The 21660-nt window shown below is 44.0% G+C and overlaps 1 protein-coding gene across 1 annotated transcript in view; it reads right to left on the bottom strand.

The window, feature by feature from the left end:
* Positions 1-1321: 1321 nt before the first annotated feature.
* Positions 1322-21660, bottom strand: part of LOC124550784 (homeobox protein unc-42-like) — a 96330-nt gene continuing 75991 nt past the window's right edge. The window contains exon 4 of the mRNA XM_047125508.1: positions 1322-1428. Within this exon, the coding sequence (XP_046981464.1) occupies positions 1322-1428 (107 nt within the window). The remainder of the gene's footprint in view (positions 1429-21660) is intronic.

Below are 21660 nucleotides of genomic sequence, written 5' to 3'. Positions count from 1 at the left end.
GAATCCACCTGGTTTTATTGTTAGTTCTACAGAGAGACGCTAAACAGTAAAGGAAAATGAATTTACTCCCTTCAGTGTTCGAGTTATTCTTTGCTCTTCGGTGTATGGCAATACGTTTTACATAACAGCAAGCTGAACTATCTAGTTGAGCGTAAATACATTAAAACTGTAATCTCGGAAGATACATAGTGAAACGCTCTAGATTTGTCTCTTTTCAAAATTTGCAGAAGTCTCCTTCACTGCTAAAGGTGTAAGGTATATTTCCTAAACACGAATACATTTCACTGTAGGTTTGTCTGTAACATGCGAGACAGAAAAATAGAAAAGAAGATCAGTTTGACGAAAGAATTGCTTAACGTTTCTGGGAATGTGGGATGCCTAAAAGGGAAATATGGTTGATATAATATTCTGTATGGAAGAAGCTAGCAGAGGAATCTTTACCTGTAATGAAGTTTTAGTGTGGAATACATTAATAGCTTTTGTAATACCCCACTTGCACTGCACTAGTTCTATGGCAATGTCACTATGTGAAAGTAATTGTAGTGGTAAGACGAGGCGGTCACAAAGTTGATTATTATTATTATTCAGGTTCCTCTCTGCTAAAACAGTGTAGGTTCACAGTTTCGCCCACAGTGGGGAGTTCCATATTTCCACATATCATAACATGAGTAGAGGCTGCCCAGTGTGCCTGCAGAAAGAGGGTGCAATCCAGCACAGTGATGCACAGTCAGAGACCGACCAGTGCCTTTCTTTGAGCTCCATTCACTGCAACATGGAACAGGCTTCTGAAAAGTGGATCTTCGCAGGGTCACTTTGAAGTCAGAGAAAGTCCGGTAGGCAGAGGAGACGTGCGTCGAACACCAACACCACACACTGGCCGCAGCTGATACTGGACTGGGGAGGTCGGTGACAGTTATCAACTTTTGAGATGCCGTCGCCGTTGGAGCCCAAACAGGTGAGATCCCCAGCAGGAGAACAGTCGCCCCTGGACTCATCCAAAGTTCCGGCTGACGCGGTCCCGACACCAGGCCCAAAAGAGCGGACCTCCGCCACCGTCGGTCACTCCTGTGGACCTACCAGGGCGCAGTGGTCGAAGCACCACCTCGAAGCACGAGCTTCTGAAGCAGAGTCCAACCACCAGGGGTGGCCCCTCAGGAGAAGAGCGGTGGCAGCGGCATCAGAAGAGACGGCCTCCGCTCCCACTGCCGGTGTACTGGTGCTGGGGTAGGGTGGCGAGGTGCTGGTGGAGCTGCTGGTCGGCGTCGGCGTCGGCGTCAGCGTCGGCTTGGAGGTGGTGGAGGGGCGAGATGGCCTGCCGTCATTACGTCTGGTACTGCAGCATCGGCGCCGCCAGGTTGGGGTGGTGTGTCGAGTTCATGCGCAGTGCGGAGAGGCTCTTGTTGTACCACTCGTCCTCGGCAGTCATGCCTGTGAACAAAACGGCAGCACAGTTCGATCAGCTGCATATGTACACACTAGGGCCGGCGGTGCAAATATTTTTTCGAAAATACCGAGTGATCAAAAAGTCAGTCTAAATTTTAAAACTTAATAAACCATGTAACAATGTAGATAGAGAGGTAAAAATTGACACACATGCTTGGAATGACATGGGGTTTTATTCGAACAAAAAAAAAAAAAAAACAAAGTTCACAAAATGTCCGACAGATTCCGCTGGGCAGCAAAACTGCTACCGCGACGGGTGAGAGATACGCCGTTATGTTACAGAATTGCATCATCCCCAGCCTGGCTGATAAACACCTGCTGGAACGTACGATGTTTATGCAGGATGGTGCTCCACCCCATATTGCTAGACACGTGAAAGATCTCTTGCGCGTGTCGTTTGGTGATGATCGTATTCTCAGCCACCACTTTCCTCATGCTTGGCCTCCCAGGTCCCCAGACCTCAGTCCGTATGATGATTGGCTTTGGGGTTACCTGAAATCTCAAGTGTATCGTGATCGACCGACATCTCTAAGGATGATGAAAGACAACATCCGACGCCAATGCTCCACCGTAACTCCGGGCATGCTTTACAGTGCTGTTCACAACATTATTCCTCGACTACAGCTATTGTTGAGCAATGATGGTGGACATATTGAGCAATTCCTATAAAGAACATCATCTTTGCTTTGTCTTACTTTGTTATGCTAATTATTGCTATTCTGATCAGATGAAGCGCCATCTGTCGGACATTTTTTGAACGTTTATATTTTTTTGGTTGTAATAAAACCCTATGTCATTCCAAACATGTGCGTCAATTTGTACCCCTCTATCTACATTATTTCGTGATTTATTCAGTTTTCAAATCTATACTGGCTTTTTGGTCACCCGGTATATCCACGGCGGTGAGTCAAATGAAAACCTTAAATATTTTTCTAAATATTATTTATTGGGCAGAAGTGGTACAAAGCTGTATCACTTTTCAACATAATCTCCCACACGCTCAATACAAGTCGTCCAGCGCTTACAAAGCGCATAAATTCCTTTAGAAAAAAAATTCTTTTGGTAGTCCGTGCAACCACTCACGCACCGCGTGGCGTACCTCTTCATCAGAACGGAACTTCTTTCCTCCCATTGCGTCTTTGAGTGGTTCAAAGATATGGAAATCACTTGGGGCAAGTTGTCAACAAATTGCGTCGAACATATGTGGGACGCAATCGAGAGATCAGTTCGTGCATAAAATCCTGCACCGGCAACACTTTCGATGGATGGCTGTACATCTACATCTACATTTATACTCCGCAAGCCACCCAACGGCGTGTGGCGGAGGGCATTTTACGTGCCACTGTCATTACCTCCCTTTTCTGTTCCAGTCGCGTATGGTTCGCGTTAGCTGCAGCGGCTAAGTGAAGACAGCCATGCGTGAATACCAACCCACCTCCCCAGGGGTCGCAACCCCTGCAAGCCATAGAAGATGCTTCAGTAGCTGAATTAGTGTTTTGAGCTTTTTAAAAAAAAATCTCACGAGATAGAACGAACTGATCTCATCTAAAGACAGTACACAGAACAAAACTAGAGAAAGAGATAAGAAAATAAAGATAAAAATTTAGAGAAAGGACAGATATAGTACCCAGTGAATCCCAGAGTACCCAGAGAATACCAGAGTACGCAGAGAATCCCAGAGAACCCCAGAGAGCATCCCAGAGTGCCCCAGGGAACTACAACACTAAGAAGAATCGCTTCTCGGCTTTTGGCAAGATCAATGTGTAGTTGTGTTGTAATCTAGATTTATAATCTCAATTTATATTAAACAATGTTGTAATCTAGATTTATAATCTCAATTTATATTACTTTGTTTATCAGGCGACAGTGCGGAACTGTATCGAACGCCTTCCGGAAGTCAAGGAAAATAGCATCTACCTGGGAGCCTGTATCTAATATTTTCTGGGTCTCATGAACAAATAAAGCAAGTTGGGCCTCATACGATCGCCGTTTCCGGAATCCATGTTGATTCCTACAGATTGCTCTACATTATTGTTTGCTGGTGCAGTTTCTCTGCCGTCAGTGTGTATTAGCCTAGAAATGCTCTGGGCACTGGGCTGTGTGACGCAGGCTGGCGGACTCTAAGTAATCTCTGAGCGACAGCTTGGCCTTACCCGGGGCTATGCGATGTCACGCGATGCGATGCTACGTGATGCGATGTGATGTGATGCAGCGTGATGGCTGGAGACGGGGCGGGGTCATCTCGCCGGACCATTACTTACGGCGAGCAGCTCGCCAAACGAGGTTTCGCCGGCAATTTTCCCCGGGCTCGCTACGGAGCCACTCTACCGAAGGCAATCAGGCTAGCCCCGAGGACCATCTCACGATTTCGGGGCGTAATGTTTCCTTAAAATGGCCGCAAGCTCTGCGGAACGCGTCCGCCGCGAGCTGTGTGTGTGTGTGTGTGTGTGTGTGTGTGTGTTTCGCAGACCAACTGAAGTCTCCAGTCTCCTGCAATGAGCGACCAGACACGCCGTAGGATTACATCGGGAATAGTTACGTTCGATTATCATTAAGGGGACGCAACATGGTGAGGGTCGATAAAACTCGAATTTTTTTATTACGGAATTAGAATGTACATACATTCGAGCATTTTCTCCAAAATATTACAAACGAGCACCAAAAAGTAACGATTCTGTGAACATTGGAAGCCGAACGTGCATGGCACTCCTCGGCGTTAGAGAACGGGTTCCGCGCTCACACTCCCTATTTATACCGATGTGAATAACTCTGAGCCGGCCGATGTGGCCGAGCGGTTCTAGGCGCATCAGTCTGGAACCGCGCGACCGCTACGGTCGCAGGTTCGAATCCCGCCTCGGGCATGGATGTGTGTGATGTCCTTAAGTTAGTTAGGTTTAAGTAGTTCTAAGTTCTAGGGGACTGATGACCATAGATGTTAAGTGCCATAGCGCTCAGAGCCATTTGAAACATTTGAATAAATCTGATTTGCTGGAGCGTTGTTTGGGTGGTTTTAATCAAAACGTGAACGAAAGTTTCAATAGTCTCATTTGGAGATACGCTCCAAAAATGGCATTCAGCCGAAGCGAAATTGTGAACATTGCTTCAAATTTGGCCTTATGTCTATTCAATGTAGGCGTCACCGCATTAATGCGCGTGGAAAATACCGTTCAAATCAAAATCGACGATGAAATGCACCGATTCCGTGAAGATATGCACTCAGTGACGGAAAGGGCTTTGAAGAAGCAAATGAGGGCTTATCGGGCCAAAGTAGGAGAAAGCGGCCATCCACTAGCCGGGGCGACACTTATTATGGACCAGGCAACGATGATATCCCGCTAATTTCAAGCTTTATCTTTTTTTTATATTATAAATACTTGTCAAACTTGAAACGAATTTTTCCCAAAACCGTGTTTTTCGGCATAGTTGTCGTCACCCAAGCTAAAATTTTCATCCGATTTTAATGATTTTTGGTCTCCCTGAAGCAAACTGAATTCTCTTGAGTTCATCGTAGCCTATTTTTTCATGTCGATATCTAATATTTTTTTCAACCAAAAAAGAGGGATCCAAAAAAATGGTATTTTTTTCCAAATATCTATAATTTCGCCAAAACATTGTTTTTACAAATCCCTACGGCAAACTCAAATTACATCTGTAAGGATCAGACTGATACGTTAATTTCATGTTTAGATAACCACAACAGGAGTTACGGCGACAACCTTTGCTCCACCTCCTTGTGGAGCTGCCTCGGAAAAATCTCAATTAAACTGTGAAGATATTAATATTTTTCAATAAAAATGCCAATACAATCTTCAATGTATGCTTTATTCGTTGCAGCAAACCCTATTTGTCTATTACATTCCAGTACGGAGAAAAATAATCCTGAATTTGGGCAATTTTTTGACCCCTCATCCTGTCCTTAATGCAAGGTTGTTCGTAGGTACTTCCGGGATTTCAATAGGCGACGGTGCGAAAACTACAAGGCACACAGAAATATTTAGAGGAATGCTGGTCAGCAGGGGTCGGCGGGACGTAAAGGCCACTTGGTGTTTCTCGGGTTTGAAGTTAGAAAGCAAACGCGGTACGGGCTGGACATTGTGGTAACAGTAAAGCTGGGAAAGGCACTGGTACACAGCGTACGGTAGTCTCTCGCACGCATCTGCCGGGAAAGCGAATCAGCACTGTGGTGTCATCCAGTTCTCAGTTATGTTGAAAGTTTCCCTTGCTCTAGCTCAGTGGGAAACGACAGTGTGGAACAAAGTACACTCCGCCACACACCAGACAAGATACCAGCTTGATATTGCAGTCACTTCCAGTCATCAGCTATGTTTAGAGTTTCAGGTCTGTAGGTCATCCAGAGGTTAGTTTAAAGTCAACTGCAAAAATACTTAAAGAACAGACAAACCGACTGACAACAAAGTACACTCCGCCACACACCAGACGAGAAAGCGAATTAATATCGAATTTTCATCAGTTCGGAGGTTGGCTTAAAATCAACTGCCAAATCTGCAGCGAACAGACGTAGAGACAAAAAGCCACCTAATAAAAAAATGTGGTAATAGCACTAGCTGAAGAACTGAAAGCTACAAAACTCCTTCGGGATGCTCAGTTTTTATCAGTGAACATCACCAGCTTTTACTCAAATAAACCTACGCAAGAAGCTGTAGCAGTAATACAAAAGAACGATTTGAAACATAGGAAGCTTGCATACAAAAAGTCTGTTGAATTCAAGAAACTCTTTTAGCTAACACTGAGTTACAACTATTTTACATTTAATGAAAAAATTTAGAAGCAGCGAGTTGGCCTAGCAGTAGGATCATATACATTGCACCATAAAGGAAAAATACAATGACACCACAATCTCTCCAACTTCATGTCACCAGAACATTCGTAAACAAATGGGATTTATGTCAGCGCTGCACAAGGCAAGGAAAATACCTTTGAAACAACCATGCAACAGGAAATAGCCATACTGAAACAGAGCGCACTTGCGAATGATTACACTGATCCTATGGTTGACTTAGAACTAGTTAAAGCAGAGGAGGGCTCATATACAAACTGCACCAAGCAAGAAAAAGATAAAAACAAATGTGTATAAAGCCCGTACCTACACAACAGACACAGAACATCAGCACCAGCGACGCACATACACAATGCTGGACACCCATTTACAAACGTCGAGCAAAATGTCAAAGTACTCCAACAACTAACTACGTTAAGGTCATAAAATATGCCTGCTAGAGATATATTCACATCACAAAAAATATAAAGACTAAATATTAAATGAAAAATAGGAAAGTTAACCTGTGGTGTCTTTAGATGCTCCAGAAGTGGGCCTATTGCTGGATAGGAAAAAGTTGTTACGCAGGAAGAACTATCTTTGTAAATATACATCGCCAAATAATGATCCAGATAATTACGAAAGTCTATAATAACATACTCTGTGGAGGGCTGATATTGTTAGCATACGAGGGCTATTTGGAAGGTAAGGAACGATAGGTCGCGAAATGGGAACCACAGTGAAAAACAAAACTGTTTTATTTGTAACAGTTAGCTACACCTTCCAGCTACTTCTCTACACAGTCGCCGCTCAGACTTAGACATCTGTCATAGCGTTGTACCAACTTTTCAATTCCCTCGTTATAGAAGATGGCCGCCAGTGCTTTTCACAATTTTCTACTCTGGATTGCAGCTCGTTGTCTGTGCCAGCGGTTCATTTGAGCAGAGATGAACCTCAGGGGTAGCCAATTACGGGTTGTATTGTGGGTGATCAAACACTTCCCATCGAAAACGCTGCAGGATCATCTTCATTGGCCCTGCAGAGTGCGGCCGAGAATTGTGTAGAACGAACAATATGACAGTTCTGTTATGTGGATTGCATAGCTTCAGGCGAAATCTTTCACCAGGCCCTCATACTTGGCGGGAGACGCTAATTTCGTGCCATCTTTACGTTCTCACTGTGGGCTCAGAACTGAAAAGAGCGACACGATACAATCTACGAGCGTACTAAACACGCCTAACCCCGAATCTGTGCAAAGCTTCATCAGATTTTCACTGTATTTTCCATTTCGCGACCGATCATTCCTTACTTTCCGAATAGCCCTCGTATAAAAATATTTTTGTTTCGTTTTTGTGGGTTTGTTGTTTTCCATGTGCACTGTGCACAGTAAATTGAGTATGCTGTTTAATATGTGAGAGTTTCTGAATAAGTGGACTACAAGAATAAGGTAAGCAGTACTTTTTTCCCCTATTCTTCATTAACTCTCTATAAAGATCGATCGTTAATTACGGAATTGCACGATTTTATATATTGCAGTAAACGCAACATAATTATGCAGCACATCACATGTGGAAAACATCGCGAGTAAATGCCACAATACATGAAAAACGTACCTGGAAATGAGAATCGTTTGCAGAAGTGCACACTGTAAAAAATGAGCAAAAAGAAAATCGTGGCTTGTAGTAGAAAAATTTATTTTACAAACAAACCCGTTTTCTTTTTATAATCGCAGACCATAACTGATCATGTGATGCACAAATCAAAAGACGCCTACCAGTGGAATGAGTTTCTCTCCTAGTTTACTTAAGCCACACTAGAGGTTCCGAGTATAGGAGCCATTTGTGGCACGGCAAACGCCAAAACGGTTGTGCTGTTAAATGAAGTCGCCGACACGTGATGGGACGACGGCAGCCCGCTTTGGAAATTTGTTCATTGGATTGCCTGTCTGCAGGCGCGAACTAATTCTATGTGACAGTACGGATCGCATGATTTGTCTACACGTTCTGAGACGCTTGTGATTTTCGAACAGAGACTTGGAGAGACGCTCTCTTCTCTGATAAGCGTCACTTTACCGTATTACGCCTATGTCTACATGGCTACTACTCTGCAAATCACACTTAAGTGCCTGGTAGAGGATTCATCGAATCACCTTCACATCAATTCTCCATTATTGCAAACTCGAACGGCCCGCGGAAGAAACACCTATTTCTTTCAGAGTGAGGCTTGATTTGCCTTAGTTTATTATGAGGACAGTTTCTCCCTATGTAGCTCAGCGTCAACAAAATATTTTCGCACCTGGAGGAGAAAGCTTGTGTCAAGATACCGCCGCAACGAGAAACGCCTTTGTTTTAATGATCCCCACCCCAAATCACGTATCATGTCAGTGACGCTCTCTCCCCTATTTCTCGATGTACTCCGTTATTCCTGTCTGGTAAGATACCACACCTAGCAGCAGTACTCCAAAAGAGGACGAACAAGCGTAGTGTAGGCAGTCTCTTTACAGGATCTGTTGCGTCTTCTAAGTGTCCTGGTTATAAAACACAGTCTTTGGTTTGCCTTCCCCCACATAATTTTCTATATATTCTTCGCAATTTGAGCTGTTCGTAACTGTAATTTTCGTAATAATAATTTTATATATATGAAAGTTACATATGTTAAAAGTATATAGTCTATGTCTGTTCGAATGTTCATCAGAGAAGAAATCGGTGAAGAACCTTGGAGATTTAAGATTTTGAACTAACGAACATAAGATTTTGGCTAGCAAAATATGGCCTTTATCACCATGTGACGGTCCAGTAAGGGTGTAGAAAAGGGCGCTTACTTGTATGCAACGTCGTGTCAAAATTTTAAAGCAATCAGTGAAGAAGTTTCGGAGATTTACGATTTTGTACAAGCGAACATTAACATTTTTAATTATGTAGATATAAATGTTCATTTGCTCAAAATCTTAAATTCCCGAAAGTTCTTCACCAATTCGTTTGAAATTTTAAGACAACATTGCATTAGAATATGTGCATGCTTTACATATCTACATAGCGCTCCAGTAGATATGGAAAAATACGTCCGCATTCAAATGCAACCTCGTATCTAACCTGCGAAGACTTCCGGAAGCACACAATTTTGAACAAACGAATACTTACATTTTTATTTGTATATATTATTGCATCATTTAAATGAATATTTTTCCAACCATATCTCATAACGACGTCGCTGCAATGGTTAAAGGAATACAAACAGTGATTAAAGGAATACAAACAGCATTCGGAAGAAAAAGTCATGTATCGCGTTTTGCCCACATGCTCAATTTGGCAATAAAAATCTATTGAAGAGGGTGATGAGCTCCTTGAGTCGGTTACCGCCATGAAAAGGATTGCAACAAAGTCTAGCAGCAAGTGATGAGTTAAGAAAAGACTCCTACTTCAAGCTGATTCAACAAGTACCCACTAGATTGAATTCACTGTTCTGTATGATTCAAAGATTTTTGCGACTACTTCCATGTATTAATAATACCATTAACTGCCACGCTAAAGCACCATGCATGCTAATAGCAGCATATATTGTGCATCTGGCAGATCCAGAGAGAAGTGCCTGCTGATGAAATTTGCAAGCAGAAAAGTAGGCAACAGGCAGTAAAGAAATTCCCCATAACTAGTATGCTGAGCATAAAAATAATTCGCATGCAAACAATGCAGGCTATTTAAGAGAATCTGAAAAGTAAGATCGTAACTGAAATAACAATGCGCTTACTAGTAACTTAAAATATAAGTATACACTGAATGGAAAAAATCGCAACACTAAAAAGTAATTATTGTAGAGTAATGAAATTTTGGGAACTTTTACTAGATAACATATTTAAAGTGATTAACATTGCAAGATCAAAGGTTAATTAGGCGCGAAGCCATTGCAAATGTGAAATGTTGGTACATTAATAACCGGTGTAACGGCTACAAGTTTGAATGCAAGCGTGCAAACGTGCATGTGTTGTGCTGTACAGGTGATGGAGTTCGTGGGGTGGAGTTGCACGCCTGCTGCACTTGGCCGGTCAATAGAGGGACGATTAATGCTGGTTGTGGATGGCGCTGGAGGCGTCGTCCGATTATGTCCCGTATGTGGTCGATTGGAGACAGATGTTGGACTACACCAGCGGTATGTGGGCGAGCGTAATCCTGTTAGAAAACATCATCTGGAGTACGGTTAATGAACGGCAGAACGAAAGGTTGAACAATCAGACTGAAGTACGAATTTGAATTCAGAGTGCGTGAGAAAACCACAAGAGAGCTTCCGCTGTCACATTACATCGCACCCCAATCCGTAACCCCAGGTGTGAGTGCAGTGTGTCTAGCACCTAGGCAGGTTGGCTGCAGGCTCTCAGCTAGCCCCCTTCTCACCAACACACGGCCACCACTGGCACCGAGACAGAGCCAGATTTCATCGGAGAACACAACAGGCATCTAGCCTGCGATGAGCTCTCGCTTGACACCACTGAAGTCGCAAATGGCGGTGGTTTGGGGTTCAGTGGAACGTACGCTACAGAGCATCTGACTCGGAGCTGCCCTTGAAGTAACCGATTTGTAACAGTTCGCCGTGTCATGGTGGTGCCACCTGCTGCTCAGGTTCCATACACCAAACACGATGGTGACCCCTCTCGATAGTGCCACATGGCCGGCCGGAGCCTGGATTTCTTGTGACCATAAATTTCCGTGACTACCGCTTCCAGCAATCATATACAGTGGCTACGTTCCTGTCACTTCTTTCTGCGGTGTCGTGGAAGAAACACCCAGCTTTTCGTAGAGCTGCTGCACGTTCTCGTTGAAGTATTGATAATGGCGTGCTTGTCGCCTTAAAGGCAGACTAGCTTCAGCTCACCTCGTACACCTCAATGGAAACTAACGCTCGCGACTGAGCGAGGTGGCGCAGTAGTTAGCACACTGGACTCGCATTCGGGCGGACGACGGTTGAATCCCGTGCCCGGCCATCCTGATTTAGGTTTTCCATTATTTCCCTAAACCTCTGCAGACAAATTCCGGGATGGTTCCTTTGAAAGGGTACGGTCGACTTCCTTCATCATCCTTCCCTAATCCGATGAAACCGATGACCTCCCTGTCTGGTCTCCTTCCCCAAACAACCCAACCCAACAGCCAACGCTCAAGACCGTTACAACGTCTATTTAAGGCAAACCTGTTTCCATCCTCATTACGGCGCTACTAGTGCCGCTCTTACGCCGCTGGCTTGGAGTTAGGACATCATTTTTCAAATCTGGAAACACAATTACCGACTTTCGTTTACGTCACACGACGCCTTCTCGGCGGTGCAATTTTTTTTATCAGTGTGTTAGCCACATGAGCGTTGGGCAGACTTTCACGATGCTTTGTGATGTTTAAAGGCAATCAACACCGTCAACGATTTCCTTGCAACTGTTGAACGGCGCCGGATGAAGTGGCCGTGCGGTTCTAGGCGCTGCAGTCTGGAACCACGAGACTGCTACGGTCGCAGGTTCGAATCCTGCCTCGGGCATGGATGTGTGTGATGTCCTTAGGTTAGTTAGGTTTAACTAGTTCTAAGTTCTAGGGGACTAATGACCACAGAAGTTGAGTCCCATAGTGCTCAGAGCCATTTTTTTGTTGAACGGCTATGAGTGTGGATAGGCAACACATTATAAGAAGACAAGATACAAATTCGATTCAAGGAGCGAGCATTATAAAATAGCGCGCGATAATGGACTAATTAACAAACTGCAACAGAAGCGGACCTAGCACCGCAATTCAGTTATTATCTGATAGATCGCCTTCCAGATCTTACACGAGATCCAATAGAAGTATGCAACCCTATTATCAAATCCTACATTTCCGAAGCTACAAAATGCCCCAGTCTGCAACCGCGCTGCTGCTACGGTCGCAGATTCGAATCCTGCCTCGGGCATGGATGTGTGTGATGTCCTTAGGCTAGTTAGGTTTAAGTAGTTCCAAGTTCTAGGGGAATGATGACCTCAGATGTTACGTCCCGTAGTGCTCAGAGCCATTTGAATTTGAACGCCTTGATCGAAATGCAAAACGCACACAATTCTTTTCCGGGAAAAGTCATCGTTGGTGACGAGAATTGGTGTTAGCAGTATGAACCTGTCACAAAACAAGAAAGTGCAGAACTACGCGTGAAGGGCCACGGCTTCCAAGACATAACCAACATCAAGGCCAGAGTGACACATCAGTTGAAGAACATACAAGAAAATGACTTTTATGACAGTTTCACATTCTTGTATGAAGTCTCTGTGCGTCGTACTCAGGTGGAGGGAGAAGTACTGAAACCACCATCTTAAAGTTTCCCTGTTTCTTGATGAATTTGTAGAAAGATTTTGAACTGAGAGCGGACATTACATAGAGCTGACAAAAGTCGTGGGGTACCTTCTAATATCGTGTCGCATCTTTTTTTGTCAGCCGTAGTGCAGCAGCTCGACGTGGTATCAACTGAACAAGTTGTTGGAAGTCCCCTGCAGAAACACTGAGCTATGATGCCTCTATGACGGTCCATAACTTGGAAAGTGCTGCCGGTGCTGAATTTGGGGCACGAACTGACATCTCTACTATGGCGCGTAAATGATCGATGGTATTACAGAGGAATAAGTTTACTGGACTCACCATATAAGGTGTATGCTAAGATTATAAATACAAGACTTAAAACATAGCAGGAGCAGTACTGCATGAGGAGCAAATGGGTTTTAGGAAATAGAAGGAGTTTTTATTCTACAACAAGTAATAGAAAAACGGAGAGAGTATAATAAAGAAACACACTTTGTTTTTATTGACTTGAAAACAGCTTTTGACAAAGTCAGTAGTCAGAAACCTTGAGAAATAATGACAAATTGCGGATATCCAAAGCATTTAGTAAATGCGATAAAAAGTTTATATCAAAGCACAAATATCACTCTAGATCTCAATGGTAAAGCAACTAAGAGGTACCAACTAACAAAGGGGTACGACACGGCTGCTGTATCTCTCCAAGTTTGTTCGACATCTACATTAATGAAATAATACATGTATGGAAATCAGAATTTCAGGAAGGCATGTGCCTAGACAGGAACATTCTGTTAAATAATTTACTATATGCCTATGATACAGTCATCATAACAGACTAGGAAGACGACCTTCAGAAAGGAATCTACTTGCTAAAACAAATAAGTGCAAAATTTAACTTGGAAATTTCAGAATAAAAAAACTAAGACAATGGCCTTCATGGAGAAAGAAAGAATCAGAACCAAAATAGTGATAGATCAGAAGATTTTAGACCAAGTAAACCATTTCCATTACCTCGGATGTGAAAAAACATATCGCTACAGCGGAGATTGAGAGGTGGCATGAGCCCCCTCTCATATTTCTATCTTACTCTGAGTAATTCGATTTTCCTCTCTAATTGCATGCGGTGAAAAGTTGCTATTCCTTCACAAGCGGACTTCCCACGCAGCGTCTCTCGTCACCCGGGTGGTTTCTGACAGGTGGGATCTGCTGATCTTGAAAGGGTTAAGCCGGCGGGTGTGAGGGAGTTGAGTGGATGCTTTCCAGACTCAGACATTGTCATAAGTGCGGGGGCAACACGCCCACAGGGGCCTGACAGAGCGGCTGGGCTAGAGATTTCGTTACTTCGCAGAAACGTAGTGAAAACACTTTCTGGCGGGCTACCAGCGAGGCGTGGGAATGACTTGTGTTCCCAGCTAGTCTTGGTGGGCAAATTCCCGCGTTTTCTGCGAAATCACAACTGTGATTGGCTTGCTCTGGAGATAGCTCCATGACGTAGCAAAATCGGCGCAGAAATTGGCGCCAAGTATCTCCATTGGTGGAATAATAGTGCGTCGGCAATAGAGTGGAATTTTCCGCCGGTTTTCGAGTTGCGGATTGGAACGTTTAACCATGGCCACTGTCGTGGGGGTGGGAATGTTCTGTGTTCGGCTTGTACGGGTGCTCTTGAGAGAGTCAGCGCTCGCCTTTTGGTCAGAGTAGTTTACAAGACTGAGCTCTCGCTGCTCTGGACAGCCTGCCTTCTGTTGGCTGCCTAATATACTTTCATTTAATTGTAACTGTTTGACGAAGTTGCTGAAGTTTCGACTTCAACGTAACTTTCCGAGTACAGTTGGCAATTGAGTGTTCTGCATACAAGCGGCCTATGTTGTTTGTCTTGAGCAGTTTTGGCTAAGGTTGACTGTATCGGGGTTACTGTGTGACTTCGCTTGTTAAAATCAATCACTGTACCATCAGTGATTGTGTGGCGAGCCTTCCTCTTCTCCCTCAGAGCGCATTTGTATTGATGGGAAGTCTTTGGTCTGGAACAACCAGACCAGGATAATTTGTTTTGGGCTATACTCGCGACTTTATCATCACCACGACTGGACGTCGAAGCAACCAGCCATCGCTTCTGGTACGCCACATCGTGTCCTTGCAGCTAAGAAGGCAGCTTGGTAATGTATGTCTGCAGCACCGGCAGATTAGGGAATTTTGCTCTGTGATAATCAGAGCTCAGCAGAGCGCGCCTTTTCCCGTCTTTTCTTACGTGGTTCAGTCTTGGGTGTTCATTGTCTGAGGTCTCACTACTTTAACAGCAATTAATGTTGGGTTGGCTGCCTGTTTCTCTTAAGATTTGAGTTGCAAGGAATTGGCTCCACATACCACTTGGTCATAAACGTCACAAGCTAGTTTACGGACAGCTTCACCTTCACAGCATTTATTTGAGTAATCAGTTTGACGTATTGTAAATGTTTCATGTGTTGCGTTTATTATTTTGAGTTTAGTCATAATAAATGAAATTGTTATTTTGGACAGAACTTTCATTCTGTAGATCGGTAGAGCAAAGCTTTCATTTCTCATCACGTTAATGTAACTTATTTATCATATTAATTTCTATCAAATTAAATTATTGCAGGAGCCAAACTCTTTTCTACTCCACTTGCAGGGTCGATTAGAGTCAGTTCGCGTTTCTTCTTAATCCATGTGCAACAGAAAAAGTCGGAGTTAGAAAACGGGGGGCTTAGAGCATCATTTCCATATGAAGATTCTAGAAGAATTTAGTGCTCGCCCCGGCACCTCGCAAAATGGTTCATATGGCTCTGAGCACTATGGGACTTAACATCTGAGGTCATCAGTCCCCTAGAACTTAGAACTACTTAAACCTAACTAATCTAAGGACATCACACACATCCATGCCCGAGGCAGGATTCGAACCTGCGACCGTAGCGGTCGCGCGGTTCCAGACTGAAGCGCCTAGAACCGCACGGCACCTCGCAAGATATTGAAATTAAGCTTAGTAAATCCAGCCAGGTATGCGGAAGAATTAACAGAAACATAAAAAACAAAAGACACTCAAATTAAATTTTACAAAACTGTTGCAGTTCCCACACTGTTCTATGGAAGTAAGACCTGGGTGGTTACCCAGGAGCAACGAAGCCGGATTCAGGCAAAAAAAAAAAAAAAATGAGAATCCTTAGAAGTATTAAAGGTTGCACAAGAGAAGACAGGCTAGGAAATCAAGATATTAGAGAAGAACTGCTAATCTTTAGCCCCAATGATAAAATTCGAGATTACAGAAGAAAATGGAACGAACATCTACAAAGAATGAAGAGTGAGAAACTTCCCCTAAACGCAAGAAATTATGTGCCATTGGAGAAGAGACGGAGGAAGACCCCGACAGAGATGGGTACCATAACAGGCAATTCCTGCGTAATACCTGAAGAGAATAAGAAGAGGAAGATGATGATTGATATCGGTCGACCAGGGCGGTGAGACCGTTCGTTCGAAACATCGTTGTTTGGGTACATGAAGTCCATGAATGGTTGCAGATGATCAATCATCGGTTCAGTTGGACCAGAGGACACGGTCCATTCCATGTAAACATAGCCGACACCATTATGGAACCAGCTTACACAGCGCCTTGTTGACAACTTGTGTCCATGGCTCTGTGCGGTCTGCGCCGCACTCCAACCCTACCACCAGCTCTTACCAGCTGAAAGCGGGGCTGATGCTGTCAGTCCACGGTTTCCCAGTCGTCTATGGTCCATCTGATATGGTTACCAGCCCAAGACAGGCGCTACGGGCGATGTCGTGCCGTTAGCGAAGGCACTCGCGTCGGTCGTCTGCTGCTGCAGCCCATTAACACCAAATTCAGCAGAACTGTCCAACGGATACGTTTGTCGTTCGTCCCACTTTGAGTTCTGCAGTTATTTGACGCAGCTTCGCTTCTCTGTTAGCAATGACGACGCCAGGCAAACGCCGCTGCTCTCGGTCGTTAAGTACCGCAAGTCTCTAGAACAACGGAAGTTTCCAAATGATTGGAAAACAGCACAGGTAGTCCCAGTCTTCAAGAAGGGTCGTCGAGCAGATGCGCAAAACTATAGACCTATGTCTCTGACGTCGATCTGTTCTAGAATTTTAGAACATGTTTTTTGCTCGCGTATCATGTCGTTTCTGGAAACCCAGAATCTACTCTGCAGGAATCAACATGGATTCCGGAAACAGCGATTGTGTAAGACCCAACTCGCTTTATTTGCTCATGAGACCCAGAAAATATTAGATACAGGCACCCAGGTACACGCCATTTTCATTGACTTCCGGAAGGCGTTCGATACAGTTCCGCACTGTCGCCTGATAAACAAAGTAAGAGCCTACGGAATATCAGACCAGCTGTGTGGCTGGATTGTAGAGTGTTTAGCAAACAGAACACAGCATGTTGTTCTCAATGGAGAGACGTCTACAGACGTTAAAGTAACCTCTGGTGTGCCACAGGGGAGTGTTGTGGGACCATTGCTATTCACAATATATATAAATGACCTAGTAGATAGAGTCGGAAGTTCCATGCGGCTTTACGCGGATGATGCTGTAGTATACAGAGAAGTTGCAGCATTAGAAAATTGCAGCGAAATGCAGGAAGATCTGCAGCGGATAGGCACTTGGTGCAGGGAGTGGTAATTGACCCTTAACATAGACAAATGTATTGCGAATACATAGAAAGAAGGGTCCTTTATTGTATGATTGTATGATAGCGGAACAAACACTGGTAGCAGTTACTTCTGTAAAGTATCTGGGAGTATGCGTGCGGAACGATTTGAAGTGGAATGAACATATAAAATTAATTGTTGGTAAGGCGGGTACCAGGTTGAGATTCATTGGGAGAGTCCTTAGAAAATGTAGTCCATCAACAGAGGAGGTGGCTTACAAAACACTCGTTCGACCTATACTTGACTATTGCTCATCAGTGTGCGATCCGTACCAGATCGGGTTGACGGAGGAGGTAAAGAAGATCCAAGGAAGAGCGGCGCGTTTCGTCGCAGGGTTATTTGGTAAGCGTGATAGCGTTACGGAGATGTTTATCAAACTCAAGTGGCAGACTCTGCAAGAGAGGCGCTCTACATCTCGGTGTAGCTTGCTGTCCAGGTTTCGAGAGGGTGCGTTTCTGGATGAGGTATCGAATATATTGCTTCCCCCTACTTATACCTCCCGAGGAGATCACGAATGTAAAATTAGAGAGATTCGAGCGCACACGGAGGCTTTCCGGCAGTCGTTCTTCCCGCGAACCATACGCGACAGGAACAGGAAAGGGAGGTAATGACAGTGGCACGTTAAGTGCCCTCCGCCACACACCGTTGGTTGGCTTGCGGAGTATAAATGTAGATGTAGATGAAGGGCGTCGGCCCTTGCGTTGTCCGTGATGAGAGATAATCCCTCAATTCTCGGCATACTCTTGATGATGATGACTGGTTCGTGGGGCGCTTAACTGCGCGGTTATCAGCGCCCGTAAAAATTCCCAACCTTTGCTCAGTCCAATCTCGCCACGTTCATGAATGATGATGAAATGATGAGGACAACACAAACACCGAGTCATTTCCAGGCAGGTGAAAATCCCCCACCCCGCCGGGAATCGAACCTGGGACACCGTGCTCGGGAAGCGAGAACGCGACCGCGAGACCACAAGCTGCGGATTCACACTCTTGACACTGTGAATCGCAGAATATTGAATTCCCAAACGGTTTCCGAAATGGAATGTCCCATGCGTCTAGCTCCAACTACTATTCCGCGTTCAAAGTCTGTTAATACTCGTTGTGCCGCCGTAATCACCTCGGAAACCTTTTAACAAGAATCGCCTGAATACAAATGGCAGCTTCACCAATGCACTGCCCTTCTTTACCTCGCGTAGGTGATACTACCACTGTCTATACACGGGGAGTTCAAAAAGTCTCTCCGCAGTGCCGTGTGATTGCTTGTTAGCCGCGCGTGCCGAATGATTGTTCGCCTGCCTGGGTTACTTCCCTTCAAGTGGACTCTCCCAACGTTCCACTGTTTCGTTTATCTCAGCCAGCGTCAGTAGTATCTTTGGTGTGTGTCGTTACGTGTTGACGTGAACGTTTAAGTTTAGTTCCTTTGTTCGTTTGTTTCGTTTTTGTCACTGTTAAAATGCTAACCATTGAAGAACTTTTGTTTTTAGTCGAACAAGTGTTCAAAGCTTGCGGTAAATACACAGATTCAGTTCATCAAACATTTAATTCAGTTTTCCCGGAGACAACACTCCCACATCGCGATACTGTGCGAGATTTGATTAACAAATTTCTAAGTAAGGGTTCAGTGACAGATGCACCGAGAAGTGGTTGTCCTTGCGTTTTGTCTGAGGATAAATTACTCGATATTTCCGATAAGATGTCCATGAGTCCGAACAAGTCAGTAAGAAAACTCGCCCAGGAAATCGATGTTAGTGTCGGAACGGCCCACACAGCTGTAAGGAAAAATTAGAACTTTTCCCATACAAAGTGACAGTCGAGCAAGAACTGAAAAATACTGATCATGGCAAGAGACTGCATTAATGTCAATGGTTCAAAAACTTCGTTCAACAAAATGGGATGTTCTTAATGAAACGTATTTCACTGATGAGGCGTGGTTTCATTTATCCGGGTACATGAACTCGCAAAATTCTCGTATGCGGAGTACTGCAGATCCATTGTGTATTCATAAAGATCGGCTTCATTCTGTGAAAATAGGAGTTTGAATTGCAATTTCTAGACGTCGGATAGTGGGTCCCATATTTTTCAACGGAATAATAAACGCACAACGATACTGCCGTGATATTCTGTACCCATTCATAGGAGAACTTGTGTTAAGTGAAATACTGAACGGTTATTTTCAACAAGATGGTGCAACCGCGCATACAGGTCGCGTGTCAATGTCACTGCTTGTTGATGTTTTCGGTGATCGCATAATTTCACAGGGACTTTGGCCTCCACGATCGCCTGACTGACTTTTTCTTCTGGTTTGCAGGGAAAGCACCTGTTTATAAAAAGCGTGTAATCGAGGAACTGAAAACTGCAATATCCACTTTCATTGCTTCTGTTACAGAAGAAATGTCACAGCTTGTGTCTGGAAACATGATTAGACGAATTGAATTGCGTATTCAACAACATGAGAGACACTTTCAACATTTAATGTTTAAGTTTGTAAGTAGAAATGAATATTCAATAAATAACTCGTATTTCATTGAGTTTCATTTCGGCACGCGCGGCTAACAATCATACGGCACTGCGGAGAGACGTTTTGTACACCCCGTATGTGCACATCGCCATCCCGTCACTTCTGTCGCCTTAGTGAATAAGCTGATTACTGTGGTAAAGTTTTTGTCTCACCGTGCTATTTTTACTCCACCATACTTCCCAACAATAGCAACTTGACCATTTCTTGATGTCTTCCTATCAACTGACTCCTATACAGGGTGGCGCACGAAATGTGTTACCAATTGTTTCTTTCACAATTTACGACGCACATTAGATATCCCGCTGGGATCTCTACAGCAGTACCAGCAGAGCTTGGAAAAACAAATGAGATCGAAATGACGTGTAATTCGCGATACTGCCGCTAGGAGACTAGTAAGCAGCAATGGCTGACAATGGAAGACTGGCGACACAGCAACGATGGGCAATTGCGTTACTTTTTCATGAAACGAAAAACCTTGTTGTGACTCAGGGGCGTTTTCAACTACAGTTTAACACACGATGGGTCCCTTCCAAGAAGACCATCCACATGTTGTACGATAAATTTGTACAGGAAGGAACAGTATTGGAAGCGAAGCGACGTCGGCCTAAGCCTGTTCGTTCGCCGGAGAATATTGAAGCGGTACGAGTTGCTGTACAGAGAAGTCTCGGGAAATCGTGTAGAAAGGCAGCAGTGCAACTAGGAATATCCAGACGCTCCGTTCAACGCATTCTTAAAAGTGACCTCCATCTGTACCCATACAAGATGACCTGTGCACAGAAGCTCACTGAAGAACAGAATAAGCAGAGACTACTGTTTGCTCAGTGGGCGGAGGATAGGGAATAAACTCTCAACGACGTTTGGTTTTTACACGAGGCGCGCTTTCATTTAGACGGTGAGGTTAACAAACAAAATGTACGCTTTTGGGCCACTGAAAAGCCACAAGTGCTTCATGAACGACAACATTATGCTCCGAGGATTACAGCGTGGGCACCAATTTCCAGTCACGGACTTACTGGACCCTTTTTCTTTGAAGAAACTGTGAACAGCGAGCGTTATTTGAGCATGCTTCGCAATAGCTCCATTCCACAGCTTTTTGCTACTGCCTTGCCCTTCAACACGCAGTGGTTCATGCAAGATGGAGCAAGGCCACATACTGCAAACACTGTGTTGGAGTTTTTACACGAGCATTTCGACATGCGGATCATTTCACTCAGGTTTCCAGGTCGCTTCAATGACAGACAAAATTGGCCTCCGAATATTCCAGACCTCAATCAATGTGACTGTTTTCTTTGGGGGTACCTAAAGGAAAAAAATTTCCCGAAACGTCCACGTGATTTAATGGAGCTCAGAAGACTTATTCTTCAAGCTTGCAGTGAAATTACGGAAGACATGTGCCGTAGGGTAATCACTAACTTCAGTGTACGTTTGAAGTAAGTTAGGAAACGAAATGGTGGACATATCGAGCATGTACTGAGTTAGAACAAATCTCCATGGACGGCTCTTCATTGTAGTATATTTTCCTTTCAGCTTGTATTGACAATAAAGATTATATTCAAAACATGTAAGTAGGCTGTTTAGGTTTTTATGTTGGTAACGCCACGTAGCGCTCCATATGAAAATCACTGACTGTGCTGTGTGCAGTCTGTGGCTGGTTTGCATTGTTGGAATTTGCTATTGTAGTATTGGGCAGTTGGCTGTTAACAGCGCGTAGCGTTGCGCAGTTGGAGGTGAGCCGCTAGCAGTGGTGGATGTGGGGAGAGAGATGGCGGAGTTTTGAGAGCGGATGATCTGGACGTGTGTCCATCATAGACAGTAAATTTGTAAGACTGAATGTCATGAACTGATATATATATATATATATATATATATATATATATATATATATATATATATAATGACTTTTGAACACTATTAAGGTAAATACATTGTTTGTGCTCTATCAAAATCTTT

This window comes from Schistocerca americana, chromosome 9, assembly GCF_021461395.2.
Source record: "Schistocerca americana isolate TAMUIC-IGC-003095 chromosome 9, iqSchAmer2.1, whole genome shotgun sequence".
NCBI classification, from domain to species: Eukaryota; Metazoa; Arthropoda; class Insecta; order Orthoptera; family Acrididae; genus Schistocerca; species Schistocerca americana.
This window is presented reverse-complemented; position numbering and strand designations above follow the sequence as displayed.